The 19011-nt window shown below is 37.1% G+C and overlaps 1 protein-coding gene across 7 annotated transcripts in view; it reads left to right on the forward strand.

Annotated features, from left to right (window-relative positions):
• ME2 (malic enzyme 2) overlaps positions 1 to 19011 on the forward strand; it is a 64972-nt gene that overhangs the window by 3061 nt on the left and 42900 nt on the right. For 2 of the 7 annotated variants that reach the window (XM_079109015.1, XM_079109012.1), the window contains exons 2-3: positions 10378 to 10497; positions 15540 to 15673. In XM_079109015.1, the coding sequence (XP_078965141.1) occupies positions 10390 to 10497; positions 15540 to 15673 (242 nt within the window). In that variant the 5' untranslated portion in view covers positions 10378 to 10389. Of the gene's footprint in view, positions 1 to 628; positions 848 to 6065; positions 6138 to 6607; positions 6686 to 10375; positions 10498 to 15539; positions 15674 to 19011 lie in introns of all 7 variants that reach the window. The other 5 variants (XM_079109013.1, XM_079109011.1, XM_079109010.1 and 2 more) reach the window with 5 other exon arrangements.

Below are 19011 nucleotides of genomic sequence, written 5' to 3' on the forward strand. Positions count from 1 at the left end.
GATAAACCTTCAAGTCAGTCAAACTCAAGATTATGACAATTATGATTATAAAACTTTGAGGTTTTAGTACTTTACATATATCATCATTGCTATACACAGTTCTGCAGAAGAAATTTCCCTTTTCCCATCTTATTGATGAAAAAAAATGATACTTCTGATTGAGTGGTTCCCAAATTGGACTTTATGGACAAGTTTTTTAAAAGTATATTTTTAAGGGTGGAGCATTTCTGACCAGAGGTAAAACTGCCAACTTTTAATTCGGTCAGGATTAAGGAACTTCTTAAAAACTACAATCTACTATACCTGTCCTTTCCTAAAAGAAAGAATATTTTTACCACCCAAAAGGTAGAAAGCTCTTAATTATAACATAAAAACAAAAAATATGTTTAGTAATATGAATATATTACATTGTCTTAAATTCTTATTTGGTCACAGACCAATTTGGAGATCATTTGGGAACAATGGGTGACAGCAGATTTTAAATTGGTAATTATCCAAGTCCAAATTCAAGTGTGTCTACAAAGCTTGTGCTCCTTACATCAAGTCATGGCTTCTCTCTGGTGAACAGTGTCTAGTGTCTCTCATGAACAGTCTTCCCAAGTGTTAACCATCTCTTCTCTGTCTCCAGGGAGAAGGCTCAGGGAGGGTGGCCTCCAGCAGCCAATGGCCTAATAGTTTCAGTCCCAGGCCAGTTTATAAACACTGTGGAGAGGGAGTTCCACGGCCTGCCAGTTCAAGAACCCCTCCTTTAACAAACTTACTCCTGGAAAGGACCAGGCAGGGTTGAATGACAGGGACACACCAGGGTAAAAATGAGGCATGTCTTAGTAGTATCCAAGAAACTGGAGTAAGCAGCTTGATTTAATGTATTTATTTAAAATTGGAATCTCTGCCTTCTTTTATTTTCCTGGATTTCTTTTCTTTTCTTTCTTTCCTTTCCCCCACCCCGCACTGGAGATTGAAACCAGGGCACTTTACCACTAAGCTACATACTCAACCCTCTGCCTACCCTCATCTTTATTTTGAGACAGATTTTTGCTAAATTGCTGGGTAGCCTTCAGTTTGGATCCTCCTGCCTCAGCCTCTCACTGGGATTACAGGGATTACTAGTGTGTGCTACCACACCCAAGCTTGTTTCCTGTTTTTACTTCTTTTATTCTTCTGTGCTATCTATAAAACATAAGGAGTTAGGTGTGGTTTTCTTCACTTTATTGTGTTTCCAGCTGGTAATAATCGCCTTTCAGTTTCTCTTTGTAACTAATTTTGGTAAAGATTGGGTTTTTTCCTTGTTTATCTATTTTTTACTTTTACTTACTTGTTTTAAAAACACTTTTAAAATTACTTTTATAGTTTATTTTACTGTCACTTAGTAAAATTAAGTTTTTTAATAATTTGAATAATGACATAACACTAACAAATTATAATACTCTTACATATATTCTATTATAATTATCTATAAGATGGATTTGACAGGTGGTGTTACCTTTATTATACAGGCTAAATTCAGTATTTGATAGGAACAAAATTAGAGCTGAAAATAGATTTCATATATCAGAATGCTGGTCTTAACTTCTGATTGCAAAATGTATTTTTTTGAGATTGCCTTTAATTTAAAATAAAATATTCCATGCTACTTTTAAATTTGCTTACCTTGCCCCAGTATATTGTAGTCTTTTGGTACCAAAGTTTTCATTATGGTAAATAATGATGTTTCCCCTGAAAGAATCACATGAACATGTGATCATGTTCTTCATGTTCTTCTTTCAAGACTTTTTTTTTTTTTTTTAAATAACAGAGCCAAAATTTAGGTTTTCTCCCCCTCTTGCATGGGTGTCCTCTTTTGTTAATACTAATGTGGTGGAGGGAAACTACTGGGTATGTGTTTGCCTGCCACTGTTTCTATATTTAATATTACTAACAATATGATATTGTTTGGCTGATTATGTAAAGGATCATAGAAACTTGGTGTGTACAGAATCCCTGCTTTAGAGTCAGCTGCTAGTGCTTTCTACAGTATATTAATGGATGTAAAGTGGCATGGACCTTATATGCAACATAACCCTGAACGACTTGAAGTCAGATTTGAATCATTTGATATTTAAAAGTAGACTTTAAGATCTTGCTAATTTAAAAAATTGAGTAAAGAATCTTTTATAAAGCAGATTATTTTTCTTAAATATAAAATCAATGAAGTTTTCTCAAACTAGGGTTTTTTTTTTTTTTTTTTTTGTACCAGGGATTGAACTCCAGGGGTACTTAATCACTGAGCCACATCCTTAGCCCTATGTTGCATTTTATTTAGAGACAGGGTCTCACTGAGTTGCTTAGCACCTCGCTTTTGCTGAGGCTGGCTTTGAACTTTAAACTTGATCCTCCTGCCTCAGGCTCCCAAGCCACCGGGATTACAGGTGTATGCCACCACATCTGGCTCCTGTTTACTCTTCTGCAATGTACATTTTCAATAGATACCTAATTATTGGGGAAAGCCTATAGTTTTGAATTTAAAAACCAGCAAGAAAAGGATAAAATGAGGTATTTTTCTTGTTTTTTGCCACTGTTCATAATTCTGTTTTTGTTTTTTGGTACTGGGAATTGAACTCAGCGGCACTCAACCACCGAGCCACATCCCCAGCCCTTTTTATTTTTTATTTTGAGACAGGGTTTTGCTAAATTGCTTAATGCCTCGCTTAGTTGCTGAGGCTGGCTTTGAGCTTGCTGTCCTCCTACCTCAGCCTCCTGAATCCCTAGGATTATAGGCATGTGCCTCTGCTCCTGGCTTTTTTTTTTTTTTTTTTTTTTTTACAAAGGAGAGCTATAGATACTGATAGAACATTAAGAGAGTAGTACATGGTGGTGATTAAATAAATTTCTATTGAATTTAAGTTTCATAAGAGGTAAAAAGACATGGATTGCTGTAGATTTAAGTAGGAATATGGGAGCAGCACTAATTTTTGGTCTCATTCTGGCCCTGTTTTGAGGTAGGGACACAATAGATGACTTAGTAATTATAACATAGGTTCAAAATGATAACTGTATCAACTTCCACTTTAAGGTGGTCAATTAGTCACATTTTGGAATCTCCCTTTCTTGCTCTAAAAACACAGTAATGGTAACTGGAATAGAAACAGCCAGGATTGAAAGCAGGAAAGCGAAATCTCCACATGCAGAAATGAAGGACAACCTCCAGCAGTGAGCTGGAGTTGTGGAGAAATGTCCCATGGGTAGACAGGGGCAATAAATACTACAAAGGGTCTGAAGTAGTAGTATGCTCACCAGAAGAGGGAAACTGATTTCCCAAGTCTGTATGACATTTAGGACCCCACATTAGTTGCACTTTATGAGAAAGCACTGCCCTCTCCCTCAGGGAGGACTGGGAAATCTGTGTCTTCCCTGGCATGGAGGTGAGAGTCATGCCACTCACTCCATACCAAAGCAGAGTCCTGACCTTTTACTCTTGATTTGGGTTTGGAATTCTTCCCTTGAGGTGTGTTACAATTTAGTACAGAAACTAACTGAAGAACTAGGTTGAGCCTATAAACCCTCTGGGTTTTATAAAGCAAACTTTAAACTGCCTCCAAATGTTGCTTTCTACAGCACACAACATGTAGAGGACTGCAGTCAAAGGTGGATATTTTCAAAATAATGAACTTATAGATAAAATTATGAAGAAGACTAAAAATTTTTATCTAAGCATTAAAAACGTTAGCATAATCTTGGAAGGGTCTTAAAAAGGTCTTTAGAACAAGCATTTAATGAAACCAAGATTTTTTAAGTTTGAAACATGAAGAGATGAATATAATAAAAGGTCCAAACTGAAATGTATACATAAAATAATTAAGTGAAAAAATGGCATATCTGAAATTGATAACTAAAGAGATATGAGGTGGAGAAATTGTATCTTTGAGCTTTAGGGTTTTTTTTTATTCATTTAAAATAAGAGGTTTAAGTGAGCTGATATAGAATACTTATAATAATAATAATATTGTTATTCACAGAAAAACTGTTTTAAGTATGTAAATCCACTAATTAGAATAAAGCAGTTTAGCTTAGGTTTATATACTTAAATTAAACAGGAAAAAATCTTACCTGCATTTACTCATTTATGTAAGAGATATACAAAAGATACCAATGAAAAGACATATAGGGCAAGATACATGAGAGGGAAGAGCTCCCAGCACCCTAAGATATTGGGAACCCAAGAATCTCATGAAATCTTGTTTAAGAGTTTTTATAGAGTTTATCGTCCAGTAAATATGTGCACACACACACACACATGCATGCACATACGTTATAGATAAATTGATATATCGTACTCTTCTACTTTAGGAAGCAAACTGTAGATATCAGAGTCATAATTACGTATTAAAATAGCATAGTGTTATACAAGATGTATTTGGTTTTTGTCGCTGTTCCTGACACAAAGCTGCTGAAACTCTTGAAATTTCCTGATAGGAGTGTGTTTTGTTATTTATGATGAGCCCTTTTGATTACCTCTAAATGTTTCTGAGGTGACTTAGAGTGGGGCCCTTAGGGAGCTCCAGGATGAGGCTGGTCACTAGAAAGACCTAGTGAGTGGAGAATTGTAACTTTCAGCCCTACCCATGACCTCTAGCAAGGGCAGTGCTGGACAGTAAGCTCTTGAACAAGATTTTATGAGGTTCTTAGGTTGCCCAATACCTAAGGTGTTGGGAGCTCTCCTCACGCTGGTTCCTTACCCTATAAGCCTCTTTATCTGGCTCTTTATCTGTATCTTTTGTATATCCTTTATAGTAAATATATAAATATAAATATATATATATAAATATAAGTAAAGTTTTTCCCTGAGATCTGTGAATCATTCTAGTTAAATTATCAAACCCGTAAGGAGGATGTAGTGGGAACCCCATTGTGTACGCTGGTTAGTTAGAAGTACAGTTGACAACTTACTACTTAGAATTGGCATCTGAAGTGAGGGCAGTCTTGTGGGACCGAATGCTTAATCTGTGACATCTGACACTATCTTCAAGTGGTATCAGAATTGAGTTGAATTATAGGACATCCAGTTGGTATCTGCTATTTAATGTGTAGAGAAAGCCCCATATACACCTGGTCACAGAAGTAAGCAGTGTGGAGAGTATAGGAAGAGAAGCAGTGCATCTTCACGGAATCAGTGTCTGAAATGTCGTGTGGGTAGAGTGAAGAACAATGTTTCCTATGAATAGAAGATTTTATTCATTTATTTTATCTATAGGCAGTAGATCCATTTACCACACTCCCCCCCCCCCTAAATTTCATGTTTCCATAAACATTTAAAATAAGTCTAGGGCAAGAAATTGGTTATAATACTTGCTTTCAGAGAAAGGGAGTGGGTAGCTGGGGGAAGGAAGTAATATAAATTAAGTCAAAGTTTAAAATCACATTTCATATAATGTCCTTTCTCTTTATCCTTCTCTGTCTTTCCAGATCTTTATTCATTTATGTATAAAGTTGTAAATGTATTTAATTTTCAAAACATAATTTTTTTAAGCATAAGTTTTTCATGCCATATGGATTTTGCTCCTTTCACTAAACAGTGAACACTTATAGTGTCGATATCTAGAGACCGTTCTCATTTTTTCTTTCTCAAAAGAAGTTAGAGTTGCATCTAATGTTTTAATCTCTGATTAGAATTGACTCATAAATGGTTCTATGAGGGCATAAGAAGTAAATTAATTTAAAATAGTATTTATGAAAGCCTGTGCAGTTCTTACCCTCTTTAACTTGTTACATGGTATTCTATAATATGAATATTATACTTTATTTAACCTTTCTTATTTGTGAGTACTATTGATGCCAGTTTTTTTTTGTTAATGCTAGTTTGAACATCTTCATCTAGTTTTTTTATGTACTTCTGTGAGCATTTTTCTAGCATACTCTATAATTGGAATTATTAGAATGAAGGATTTATTATCAAAATTTATAGACATGGCCAAATTTCCATCCAGAAGACTATGAATTTTTTTTTCTTTCACAGTATTCTGGGGATTGAACCAAAAGATTCTCTACCAATGAGCTACATCCCAAGCCCTTTTTATTTTTTGAGACAGGACCTTGTTAATACCTGAGGCTGGCCTCAAACTTGATCCTTCTGCCTCAGCCTCCTGAGTAGCTGGGATAATAGTGTGTACCACTGCATCCAGCTTATTCTTATATTCTTGTTTTTTGTACTTTCACCAGTACCTCATATTAACTTTGAAATTTTTTTGGCCATTTGGGTGAAAACTAAAATTTTGTTGAAGATTTACATTTCCATAGCTACTACTGAGGTTAATCATTCTAAATTGTTTATTGTCTGTGTTATTTATTCTTGTTTCTTTGCTGGTTTTTCTATTGGGTTTGTCTTTTAAATTTGTAGGGACTCTTCATTTATTCTACATAAAATCCTTTAGCTATGAAGCAGATACTTTCTCTTGTTCTGTCATTTATTTGATTTTGTTTATGGTATCTTTCATTGTACAGATGTTTTAGCTTCTCTACTTTGGGTGGCGGAGATTGAACACAAAAAAACACAATCTGCCACTGAGATGTAGGCCCCTAGCCCCCCCACTTTTTGTACGTTTTCTTTTGTTTTTGTTTGTTTGTCTTAAAGGTTGTGGGTCTCACTCTGTTGCCCAGGCTGGCTCAAGGGTTTCTCCTGCCTCAGCCCCTGAAGTAGCTGGAACTACAGGTATGAGCCACCATGCCCAGCTCTTGAATTATTTTTTAGCAGTATATTATGAAGATTTCTTACTGCCAGCTTTTCCTTTTAGTCACTATCCTTTTGCTCTTCCCATATTTCATATTCTGTGTCCGATTTTCTTTAAGGCCCACAATTCTTAAATTTTTTCCTTGAAGTTATGAATGAGACCATCTTTCCTGTTTTGACCTGGCTACCTTACAGTGCTTTCCAATTTTTCCTTCTTTCTTTCTTTCTTTCATCCTTTTTTTTTTTTTTTTTTTTTCCCCTTCAGTTGAGAGACAGGGTCTCACTCAGCTGCGTAGGATCTAGGTAAGTTGCTAAGGCTGTCCTTAAATGTGATCTCCTGCCTTAGCCTTCCAGGTCCACTTTTTTCAAAAAGCAGGAAATCTTTCAAATCATTTATGCATTCTTTTCATTGTATTCCCTACATGCTTTGACTATTTGACGCTTAATTGTATCCATGACTTTTTAAAATGAGTGAAAAATTCTTGACAATGTTAAGGGATTTCCAACACAGCTTGATATCTTAATATCAAGATCATCATCCACAGCTGCATGTGTTGGTGACACACTAAATCTTATGCAGTGCTTTTGGAACATCAAGTACATCACACCTTGCTTCTGAGGTTGGTGGATGGCAGAAAACAACTTCAATCAACATAGTTATTGCATACTGGAGTTTTCAGGTATCCTGGAATAAATGATCAGTAACACTTTTAAAACAACCCCTATTTGAAGTCCATGCTGACCTCTGGATTGAAATATCTATAGAACCAATCCACAAATAATGCTGTCAATTAAAAAAAAAAAAAAAAAAAACATGAATGAAGAAGAAAAAATGCTGCCACCACTGAAAACTTCGTGCGTGTGTCTGTAAAACACAGGAGATTTTACATTCTTGCCTTTGAGATCACAGGGATTTGTAGCTTTTATAATAGGGGAGCAAAGTTTTTTATAAAGAACCATGAGTAAATATTTAGGCTTTATGAACTGTATGCATCTCTGTCATGTACATTTTTTCTTTTGCAACCTTATGAAAATGTAAAAACCATCGTTAGGTCAAGGACCAAACCAAAACAGGTCACAGCTTGTCGCTTTTTACAAAAGCATGCCTGTCTTTGAGTGCCAAACTGTGCTATTATAACACAATCTTGTTTTGCCCTTAAAACCATTCAGTCTTGAGACTCTTTAAGGCCATGGGCTTTCTGATGATGAGATTTAAACTGTGGTGGGGCATTTTTCTTCCCTAGAAAAATCTCATTGCTTCAACATCTGTTTGAAGCATCAGGAGAAAACTGAGTATATATGGGAGCTCTTGTACTGTCTACAGCTTCTTAAAATCTAAAATTACTGGAAAATAAAAGCATTTTAAAAAATCTTGTTTTAGAAGATAGCTCTTCTGGAATTTCTTTTAGGCAAGCTATTTTTTTGTTTTTGTTTTTGTTTTTGTTGTTTTTATTAACAAATACAGCCTAACAGTATACTCATTTTGCCTTTAATGAGAACTTTTTAGCAATCCTTTTGTGGCTTTGAATTTCTGCTTATCAGAGGCTGTTCCTCTTTGCTAGGAAGTTTGAAATGAAAAATAAAGCCAAAAGCCTTTTCTAACAGTGATAGTTACATTGCTAAAATTTACATCTAAAATTTAATGCTATTTCAGTCTTCATTGAAGTTTTATCATGCATTTTGATCACTACTCTACCATTTGTTAGTACACTTGAAGCTACTGTATAAATCTGTGTAAATTGCTTTAAGAAATTCCAGAAAATAGGTTGCAAAGATCACATCCCTTTGCCCCTTTATACTGCAGTGTATATTCAGTCAGAATATCTTATATATGGTAATCAAATTCAGAAAATGTAAAGATATATAATATTTTGTCATCTACAGTGTATCTTTAGTTTTGTCAGTTATCTCAATAATGTCCTTTATATGAAGCATTTTTTTCCAGTATGTACCCAGTCCATAATCACGTTTTACATTTAGTTATTATCAGTTTAGTTTTGTTTAGGTTCCAATAGTTCTTGGTTTTTGCTTTCATGACATTAACGTTTTTGAAGAAAACAGATCAGTTATTTTGTAGTATTCTTCTCTTGATTCTTGATAGGGCAAATAAGCATGTAGATTTCTTCACTTTGTGGTCGTATTTAGACACAATATTTATATGAAGTATCCAGAAGAGGTAAATCCATAAAGACAGAAAGAAGATTAGTGGTGAGAGGGAGGGCAGAGGGAATAACTGCTTAATGGGTATGGGTTTCCTTATGGGGGATGAATATTTTGGAACTAGATGAAGGTGGTGAAATGTTGAATTTCTAAAGACCTCTGAAATTGTTCACTTAAGATAGTTACTGTCACACACATCTGTTGTTCCAGCAACTTGAGAGGCTGAAATAGAAGGATTGCAAGTTTGAGACCAGCCTGAGCAATTTAGTGAGACTCTGACCAACTTATGGAAACCCTGTCTCAAAATAAAAAATAAAAAGGACTGAGGATGTGGCTCAATGGTTAGTGCCTCTGAGTTCAGTCTCTGGTACCAAAAAGGCAAATAAAAAATAAATAAGTAGATAGATAGATAGATAGATAGATAGATAGATAGATAGATAGATAGATAGATAGATAAAATGAATTTGATACTTTTATGGGAGTTTCATCTCAGAAATTAATTTTTTAAACATCCTTATGTAAATGATTTTACTGCCCACCGTATGGATTTCTCATCAACTAGAAATTCCATTAAAAAATTTGCTTCCAAAAATTTAAAAACTTGCTGTGTGATAATTGCCATGATTGTAAAGTTTAAAGAACTAAATGGATATTGCAAATTCTAGTTCTTAGTAGGAGAATTTATAAGCAGAAGAATCTATTATTTTTATCTCCACTAAATATTTAAGGTTTAATGTGTAGTTTCCATATGTTTATGACAGGTCTGAAAGGACATTTGCTTCATATGTTTTTTAGCCAATTTACATGATTTTTATATTAAATAACAGGTTTCTTAAGGCAAACTAGTACATTAAATTTAAACACTGTATATAGTACATTAGAATTTTAGCTCTAGGTTAAGAATTTGTGTAGTTTCTCATCTGATCAATGTGAATACTCCAGCTTCCCTGTACTTACCTTTCCACCTTCAGTTGACTCCCAGGCTCTAACTGGAACTCACTTTGCTGTGTACTAGGTGTTCCCTTATTTATTAACCTCTCAATTTGTTTCTCTCAGAATAGGAGACACGTACCTTGTCACATTTGTGTGGATTAGAAGGAGGTTAAGTGTTCAGTATGGGGTCTGGCATATGGTAGCATTGATATTAAGAATTAAGAAAATTAAGAAATTAAGAGTGCTATCAGGAAAGTTAAGTCTTCACCTACAGAATATGACTGCCCTTTTTCAACTGTTAGAACTTGAGGAAAAGTAAACGCATTTTGAAGAGTATTTTCACATGTGGAAAGATTCTAAATCTGCTTTTGAAAGCTGATAATGTTATGTACGAGCAGTTCTACAATTTTTTTTTTTTTTTTTTTTTTTTTTTTTTTTTTTTTTTTTTTTTTTTTTTGCGGTACCAGGGATCAAACTCAGAGCCTTGTGCTTGCGAGGCAAGCACTCTACCAGCTGAGCTATCTCCCCGGCCCTCTACAATATTTTTTTCATCAGTAGTTTATTTGCTTCTTTTTTCACAGGTGAAAGAAAAGATGTTTTCCCGGTTAAGAGCAGTTGCCACTCCTTGTTCGGTGGCATGTCGTCATTTGCACAGGAAAGAGAAAGGCAAGCCACTCATGTTGAATCCAAGAACAAACAAGGTTAGTAATGTGCATGGCAATGTCAGTTTTCTCTCTTCCTGATAAAGATTTGATATTTTAGACTGTTAAGAAAATTTTATATTCAATAACTTTATACTAAGACTTCTCAGACACATTTGCTTTCTCTACATGAACTTTTCATTCTTCATATGGCAAAAAATCATAACTGCTTTACTTTTAGAGTTTCACTATTCACAACTTTTACCACCTGAAAAGACTTGATTCTTACTTTCTAGCTAAAAAGAAAAAGGGAAAAAAAGAAATAATCTCTGAATAACTCTCTAAAAAGGACTTTTGGGCCAGATGTGGGATAGATTGACCCAGCTCAGAGATAGACCAATCACTTAGGCCTTTGGAGAGTGAGGTCAAAACTTGGAAACAAACCTTCATTTAAAATCCAACCCACCCCACGTCCATAAGGCTTTTTGGACACAAATCATTGCATTCTAAGAATTTTTCCCATTAGTTAGGGTAATGCTTCAAAGGAAAGAGACCCCTGATTTTTATATTATCATTATTAGAACAGAAGTGATGGGCAGTATTGAGATCTGGTCATGACTTTCTTCTTTAGCTAAACTGGATTTTGTAGGCAAAGTCCTTTATTTTTGAGTGGCAATATTAAATAGTAAACATAATAGTTTAGAGGACCTGAATGCATTTTTACAGTCTGGATTTCAATTCCAGCTCTGCTCCTTACTGGGTCACTCTGAGCATCTGACAAAGCTCTAAGCAACTCATCTGAAGTCATCTGAAAAATGTCAAAAATAATGACACTTCATTTATTTTTCTACTTCATGATACTTTTGCATATTGAATGAAATAAAACTTTTGATCTACTTAGCACAGTGTTTGGTATGTGATTAAGAAATACATAAATAAGCGGGGTATGCTGGCACCCGCCTGTAATCCCAGCAACTGGGGAGACTGGGGCAGGAGGTTTGTGAGTTTAAGGTCAGCCTCAGCAGCTACGTGAGGCCCTGAGATAATCAATGTGTAAAGAAAAAAGGTTCTTTGGTTCACAGTTTTCGAGGCTTCAGTGAGGCCCTAAATAACTTGGTAAGACCCCCATCTCAAAAAAATAAAAAGGGTTGGGGGTGTAGCTCAGTGATAAAGCATCCCTGGGTTCAATCTGTTGTACCCGCCCCCAACACAAAACAATGCATAAATAATGGATGGCTGTGGAGTTCAGCAGTAGCACACTCAAGGCCTTTGGTTCAATACCCAGCAGCAAAAATAAATAAAATAAAACTAGTTACAAATACATGTCTTAAATAGTAAGTAAATATAATTCTGGAAAGAATTTCTTACAGGAAACTTAGGAGAAGTTCCTTCTTTGCTCCTAGCATGTTTACCAGTGTGTTTAAGAATCTGGTTAAGGAATTTTTTAATCAATATTGATGTACGTGGATATGTTAGCTTTCCATTAGCATAACTAGTGCCTCAAGTGATCTAATCACACAGAGTAGAGCAGATCCATTATGGGAAAGGAAGAGACCAGTTGTCCCGTGATCTTTTTTTTTTTTTTTTTTTTTTTTAATTGGGATTTGAATCCAGGGGTGCTTTTCCACTGAGTCACATCCCCAGCCCTTTTAATTTGTTTAATTTTGAGATAGTCTTGATAAGTTGATGATACTGGCCTCCAATTTGTAATCCTCCTGCCTCAGTCCCCCAAGTTGTTGAAATAATAGACATGCACTGCCACACCCAGCCCCACAAACTATTTTGAGGGCATGTTCCCAGTGACCTGGAGACCTCCCTCTGAGCTCCACCTTTTAACTGTACTACCACTTCCATAGTGCCACTCTGGGGAACAAGCCTTTAACATGCGGACCTTTGGAGAACATTTAAGATCCAAACTGTATTCTACTCTGACTCCAAAAGACTCCTGTTCATCTCACAGTGCAGGATGCATTCAGTTCATCTCCAAGAGTTCCTAAATTCTTAATTATTTTAGTATTACTCAGAAATCCAAGTCCAAAGTCTCCTCTAAGTTTCCAAGCAAACACAGCTGTGAGCCCCTATAAAAATAAAGTAGAAATTCACATGCTTTAAGATAAAATGGCAAAGGTTAAATATTCCTATTTCAGAAGGGAGGAATTGGACCAAAGCAAGACCAAAACTTAGGAAAGTAAACCTTAAATCCTACATCTGCTTGTCTGGCACCCAGTGCACACTGTGGCATCATATGGGCTACCATGTACCAGTGCTTGAGCAGCTTCACCCCTATGGCTTTCATGGTTGCAGCCCACATGGCCACTCATGGGCTGGCTTTGCATTGCTGTCTGCTGCACCCCTGAGCAGACATTTTTCGCTCCTGACGTCTGTTTTCCTTGGTTCTCCACTGTAGTTTCACTCTCCCTGCTCCATGCATAGTCCTGTTAGGTCCTGCTTCTGGGGACTTGGAATCTGCCACATGATGCCTGGCCTCCCAACCTTTCCTCTGAAATCTCAGTAGAAGTCTCCATGATCTTATAACTTCTGCATTTTTAATGCCTGCAAAACCAGCATCAAGGTTTTGGATATGCTAAGTACCTGTTCCACCACTGAGCTACATTCCCAGGCACCATGGTGGCATTTCTGAACTAATTATTTTGTGTTCTTGTTGTGTATGCCTACCAAATTCTCTTTTTGGTTAGTTTGGTGGTCAGCTAATGATTAGCGGAGACTTAAATATCTGGAGCCAGAACCAGTAAGTCTTCCACTCTTTGCCATGGGGTCTGTGTGCATGTTGGGGCACACCTCTAACACTCAGGCAGGCAGCTGACAACTAAACATCTGCCTACCTTCATTCACTTCCTGCTTGCACAGAGCCTGAAGGTTACTCACAGGTGAGAGCTTAGGGCCATCTCAGGTCTTTCCTGGACATATCCACAGCTCATACCTTCTAGATTCCCCCAGAGTACATGGCCATCTCGTTCCTTTTTTTCTCCCACCCTAATACCCCTCCTCCCCTAGTACTAGGGATTGGACCTAGGAGTGCTCTATCACTGAGACACATCCTCAGCCTTTTTTATTTATTTATTAGTTGGATAGATAGATAGATAGATAGATAGATAGATTTTTTTTTTTTTGCGGTGCTAGGGATTGAACCCAGGGCCTTAGTGCTTGCAAGGCAAGCACTCTACCAACTGAGCTATATCCCCAACCTCCTTTTTATTTTTTGAGAGAGGGTCTCACTAAACTGCGAAGACTGGCCTCAAACTTGATGATCCTCCCAAGTAGCTGAGGTTATAGGCATGTGCCACCACACCCAGCTCTTTATCTTTTCTTTTTCAGCCTTTTGGTTAGTCTGTTTACGTCAGTGGTTACCCAATGTTTCAGGCAGTTTCCCAGATAAATAATTACCTCTGAGTGCTTTCAACAAACTTCTGGAGGGATGGCTGTTAGTACTGGGTGAGCTCTGAGACAGGTGAAATAACGACAGCCTTGCAGGTGGGTTCTTGAGAGAACCACTGAATAGGTCTTATAATGACTTTTTCCTGGGATTAGGGCTCAAGAACAATCTCCAGCCCCTTCTTCCCCCTCTAGTAGCTTCCTGGCTGCTAGGTTGCACAGTGATTCTAGCTTTTGGTTTTCAAGGCCACTGTAGTTAGAGAGGGGAGATGAGAATAGGACTAGTAAGCTTGCTGCTTACTGCAATCCATGTTTTTTCTTTAATTAGTACTTCCTGATAGTTGCAAATCTTTTTTTTTTTTAATTCAAACCTTTTTAGTAGTAGATAGACACATACCTTTATTTTATTTATTTATTTTCATGTGGTGCTGAGGATTGAACCCAGGGCCTCACACACACTAGGCAAGCACTTCTAACACTAAGCTACAACCCCAACACCAGTTGCAAGTTTTTGATTAATTTCCAGAATCCTGAAAAGTTGATTCTGATCATTTGGTCAGTGTTCTTGTTGCCTTTTTTTTTTTTTTTTTTTTTTTTTCTTTTTTTTTATTATCACATTATAATTATGCATAATGGTGAGATTCATTGTTACCCATTTGTACATGCACAGGATGTAATAATTTAATGTAGTCAGAATCATTCCCCAGTATTTCCTCCCTCCCCTGGTCCCTTTCCTCTCTCTACTGATCTTCATTTGATTTTCTTGATACCCCTTCTTCCCCGTTTTTATTGTCCTTTTTCCTAGCTAACTTCCACATATGGGAGAAAATATATGACCCTTATCTTTCTGAGTTTGGCTTACTTGCTAACATAATGTTCTCAGGTTCCATCCATTTTCTTTCATTCTTCTTTATGGCTAAATAAAATGTCATATACCACATTTTCTTAGCCATTCATCCATTGATGGACATCTAGTCTGGTTCCATGATTTGGCTATTGTGAATTGTGCAGCTATAAATATGGGTACTCATGTATTGCTACAATATGCTGACTTGAATTCTATTTTTTTAATTAGAATTTTATGATTATACATAGCAGTTAGTCTCGTTGCTTTTATGGAAGAAAAGAATTCTCAGAAGTCTATACTCTAGTATTTTTGCTGATTATTATTTTGATACACCCACAACTGAAAAACAAATTTAAGATTTGTTAAGTGTTATAGCTAACCTCTTTGTACTTACCTCTCTACTTCGTGTCTGAATATTTCTCTGGGATGACTATTTGGAAGTTATATTGCTTGAATGAAGAATATGAGCATTAAAAAATTTTAAGACTCGAGTATAAGGCCAGCCTGGACGACTGAGTGAGATCCTGTCAGAAAATAAAAAGGGTCAGGAATGGAGCTCAGTGGCAGAGCTCTTGCTTAGTGTGGCTAAGGCCTTGGGTTCCATTCCCATACCACCAAAGAAAAGCATTTTTTTAGTACTTTAAAATTGCATTCTGAAAGCCTAAACGAGTTGACATTCCCAGTGGAAGTCTGTGGGAGTAACTCCTCCTACATCCTTACCAATACGGGATGTTGTCAATCTTACAAAATTTTGAAAGTCTGGGCAAATATATTTTGTTGATTTTTAAAGTTTGTATTTAAAGGATGATGCCATTGCTACCCTCAGTAAGTAAATTTTAATCCTTTTATTTCTTATCTTTAGGGAATGGCATTTACATTACAGGAACGACAAATGCTTGGTCTTCAAGGACTTTTACCTCCTAAAATAGAGACACAAGATATTCAAGCCTTACGATTCCATAAAAACTTGAAAAAAATGAATAGCCCTTTGGAAAAGTAAGAATCGATTAGATATTTAGTTTTTATTGATAGTATGATTAGAGAAATTGGGAGTATTATGATTGTTATGGAATGAGAAATATACAGTTTCATGGTGAAGTTTGTGGTTTTATTTGTTAAATATTACTTTTATGATTGTTTCCTTCAGTGAGTACTTTAGGCATGTTCACTATTGTAAAACTTGACAGAATCAGTTTTTATGCTGAAGATCAGTGCATTTCATGTGTGAATACAACTTTAGAAGCAAGAGATACCATCTACTTCACACCTGTTTTGCTTAACAAATTTAGATCTTCACGTACTTGGTGTGATACTCTACTAACCACTTCTGGGGATATAAAGTGGGTGGTAGTTCTGGAGGCTAAGTCCAAGGATGAGGGACTGCATCTGGCAAGGGCCTTCTTGCCAGTGGGGACTCTGCAGTGTGGAGGCTGCACAGGGCATCATGTAGTGAAGGGGGCTGACGAGATGGCGAAACACCCACTCTCCTGATAACTCCCTCAATGACCCATTAGTCTATGAAGAATAAATTGTACAGTGTTTCTCTGTCACTTGCCTAATAAGTCATGGGCTTTTTCTTTAATGTTCCTGCGGATTACTTCATAGAGTTGTTCTAGCTTAATAGCCACCATGACCCAGTTTCTTCGATCTCATCTCCAAATACCATTAACATATTACTTTGGGGATTGAGTTTCTGACATGAAATTTGGGAGACATTCTTGAACCACAGCAGTGACCAACCCAGTAACACATAGCCCTGCCTTCAAGGAACTTCTCAACAGATGGTTATACTATGACAGTCACTTCACTCTATTCTACAGTGTCAAGTACAATGAGAAAAAGGTGCATGCAGGGTGTATTCTGGAAGCATGAAGAGGGCACCTCTCCCAACTTGAAGAAAGTGGTGCTTGATTTGAAGTTTAAGTAGTATGTTGATGGTAGCTGTCAAACTGAGAAACAAGGACAAGGTATTCTGGGGAGAGGACACAGTCTGAATACAGAGCTGACTGTATCTATTGGTATTATTAAGTATAGGACATTACTGGTGACTGGTGAGAGTTGTTTCTTTGATGTGATGGGTCCAAAGGAAAACTGGAGCAGACTGAAGAATGAATGGGAGGGGGGAATATGTAAACTCCTCTGCCACGAAGTCCAAGTAAGGGGGAAGAAAGATATTGAACCATAATAAAATGGCACTTTGGTTTAAGTTCTGGATTGCGAGAAGTTGAACATGTTTATAGTTGTGAGGAAAGAGCCCAGGAGATAGGATAATTGCTAGAGCACCTACAGCAAGGTCCCATGAAAGGAAGAAGGCACAGGGGCAAGTGTAGAGGTAGAAGATAAATATAGGTATGTGAGGTTCTGTGTGCTGGCAGTGGAGCAGAGGTCGTGAAATCTCATCATGCCTCATGACCTTGATTTTCTTTATAACAGAATGTGAAAGTCACAGCTACGATTAGAAGGGCCAAGGTTGAATAGAATTGTTGAGGGGAGTGATAAATATTAGGAAGAGTGATTTGGTCATGAGGTAAGACTGAACATGGTTGAACAAGTTAAAAGGATGAAACAGGCCCTAATGGCATCATGGTCTAAATCTTGCTTATCCTACATAGCAAGGTTATTTTTCCACAGAGAAGGAGAAATGTAACATTAATTCAGGTTTTGAGTTTGCTGGGCTGACCCCAGGTGCTTCATTGAAACATTCATCTAGTTGGATATAGTGAAGCATGCCTGAATCCCAGCTACTGGTAAGGCTGCGGCAGGAGGATCATGAGTTCAAAGCCAGCCTTGACAACTTAGTGAGGCCCTAAGGGAGACCCTGTCTCAAAATATAAAAAATAATAAGGACTGGGGATGTGGCTTAGTAGTTGAGTGTCCCTAGGTTCAGGTTCAATCCCTGGTACCAAAATAAGAAAGAAAGAAACATTCCTCTGTTGTCCGTTCTGGGCTATTATGTGCCAGGCATTGTTCTAATCTCCTATACTACACTCTACTATAAAAATTGGAGGAAAAAACCCACCTTTCCTTTGTGGTGTTCACAGGTGGAGAAGGTAGACGTTGTGGAAGGATGGTGCAGAGGTAAAGATATGAAAGTTCTTAGATGGTCCGAGTGGTGGCAGATGTGCATGGAGTGAGAGCATCCTGGGATCCAGAGTAGGGAACGAAGAGGAGCCAGAGGGAGCGGACAGAATGGGAGGAAATGAAGCAGTTGAGAAGCTTGAGGTCCCTCAGAATGATGAAGCAAGTCATGGTACGGTCAAAATGGTGCATAGGATTGTGATCCAAGAGTGGAATAAGGGCATTTGCCAGTTCTGAGCTTTAACAGTTCTAGGTGAGATCAACAAGATCACTGTGAGGTATACAGAGTGGCTAAAGTGAAATGAAGGTGACGGTGACAACAATATAGGGAGCTTCAGGAATTGCACACCTCTCTTTGTCACATGCCTCAGAGGCCAGCTCTTCTTTCCATATTATTCCTGCTATCTCTCACAAAATTGCCTTTCCATCCTTTTTTTAACCTTTATTTTATTTACTTATTTTTATGTGGTGCTGAGGATTGAACCCAGTGCCTCACCTGTGCTAGGCAAGCACTCTACCACTGAGCCACAACCCCAGCCCATCTTTTTCATCTTAATAGTCCAATTGTTCAGTTATTTTCCTATAGTGAGGAGAAATCTGCCTCCCTGTACTTTCTACCTTTTGATGTCATTTCTGTCCCAGGAGTTCTATAGAAAATATAATTAACTATCTAAATGGTTCTCTTCTTATTTATTCACCAAGTACTTGCATACAACTTGGATACTATATACTTTGCTAGCTTCTGGAAATAGGCAAGTACGGATGTACCTCAGCTTATGATGCAGTTCCATCCCAATAAACCCATCATAAATTGAAAAAAGTAAGTTGAAATGCATTTAATATACCCAGCCTACCACACATCATAGCTTCACAACACAGTGTACTTGTAGAGAGCATCAGCCATTGACCTTCTTGATAACATGGCTGGTTGGGAGCTGTGACTGGCTCAACTGTCCACAATCATGAGAATATTTTCCTACATTGTCACAGGAATATATCGAGATTTAAAGTCTGAAGTATAGTTATCTCTCAGTATCCATAGGAATTTGGTTCTGTACAGCCCTCCCCTCCTGTGGACACAAATAACTGTGCTCAGCCTCTTGTATAAAATGGCATAATACTTGCATATAACCTATGTACATTCTCCCATTTACAGCTAGTCCACACTTATGATGGTTCAACATAGGACTTTTTTACTTTAAGACTGTATAAAGGTGATGGAAAATTGAATGCAGAAGAGGTAGTAGGGTATGGTG

Source organism: Sciurus vulgaris, assembly GCF_902686455.1.
Source record: "Sciurus vulgaris genome assembly, chromosome: 13".
NCBI lineage: Eukaryota > Metazoa > Chordata > Mammalia > Rodentia > Sciuridae > Sciurus > Sciurus vulgaris.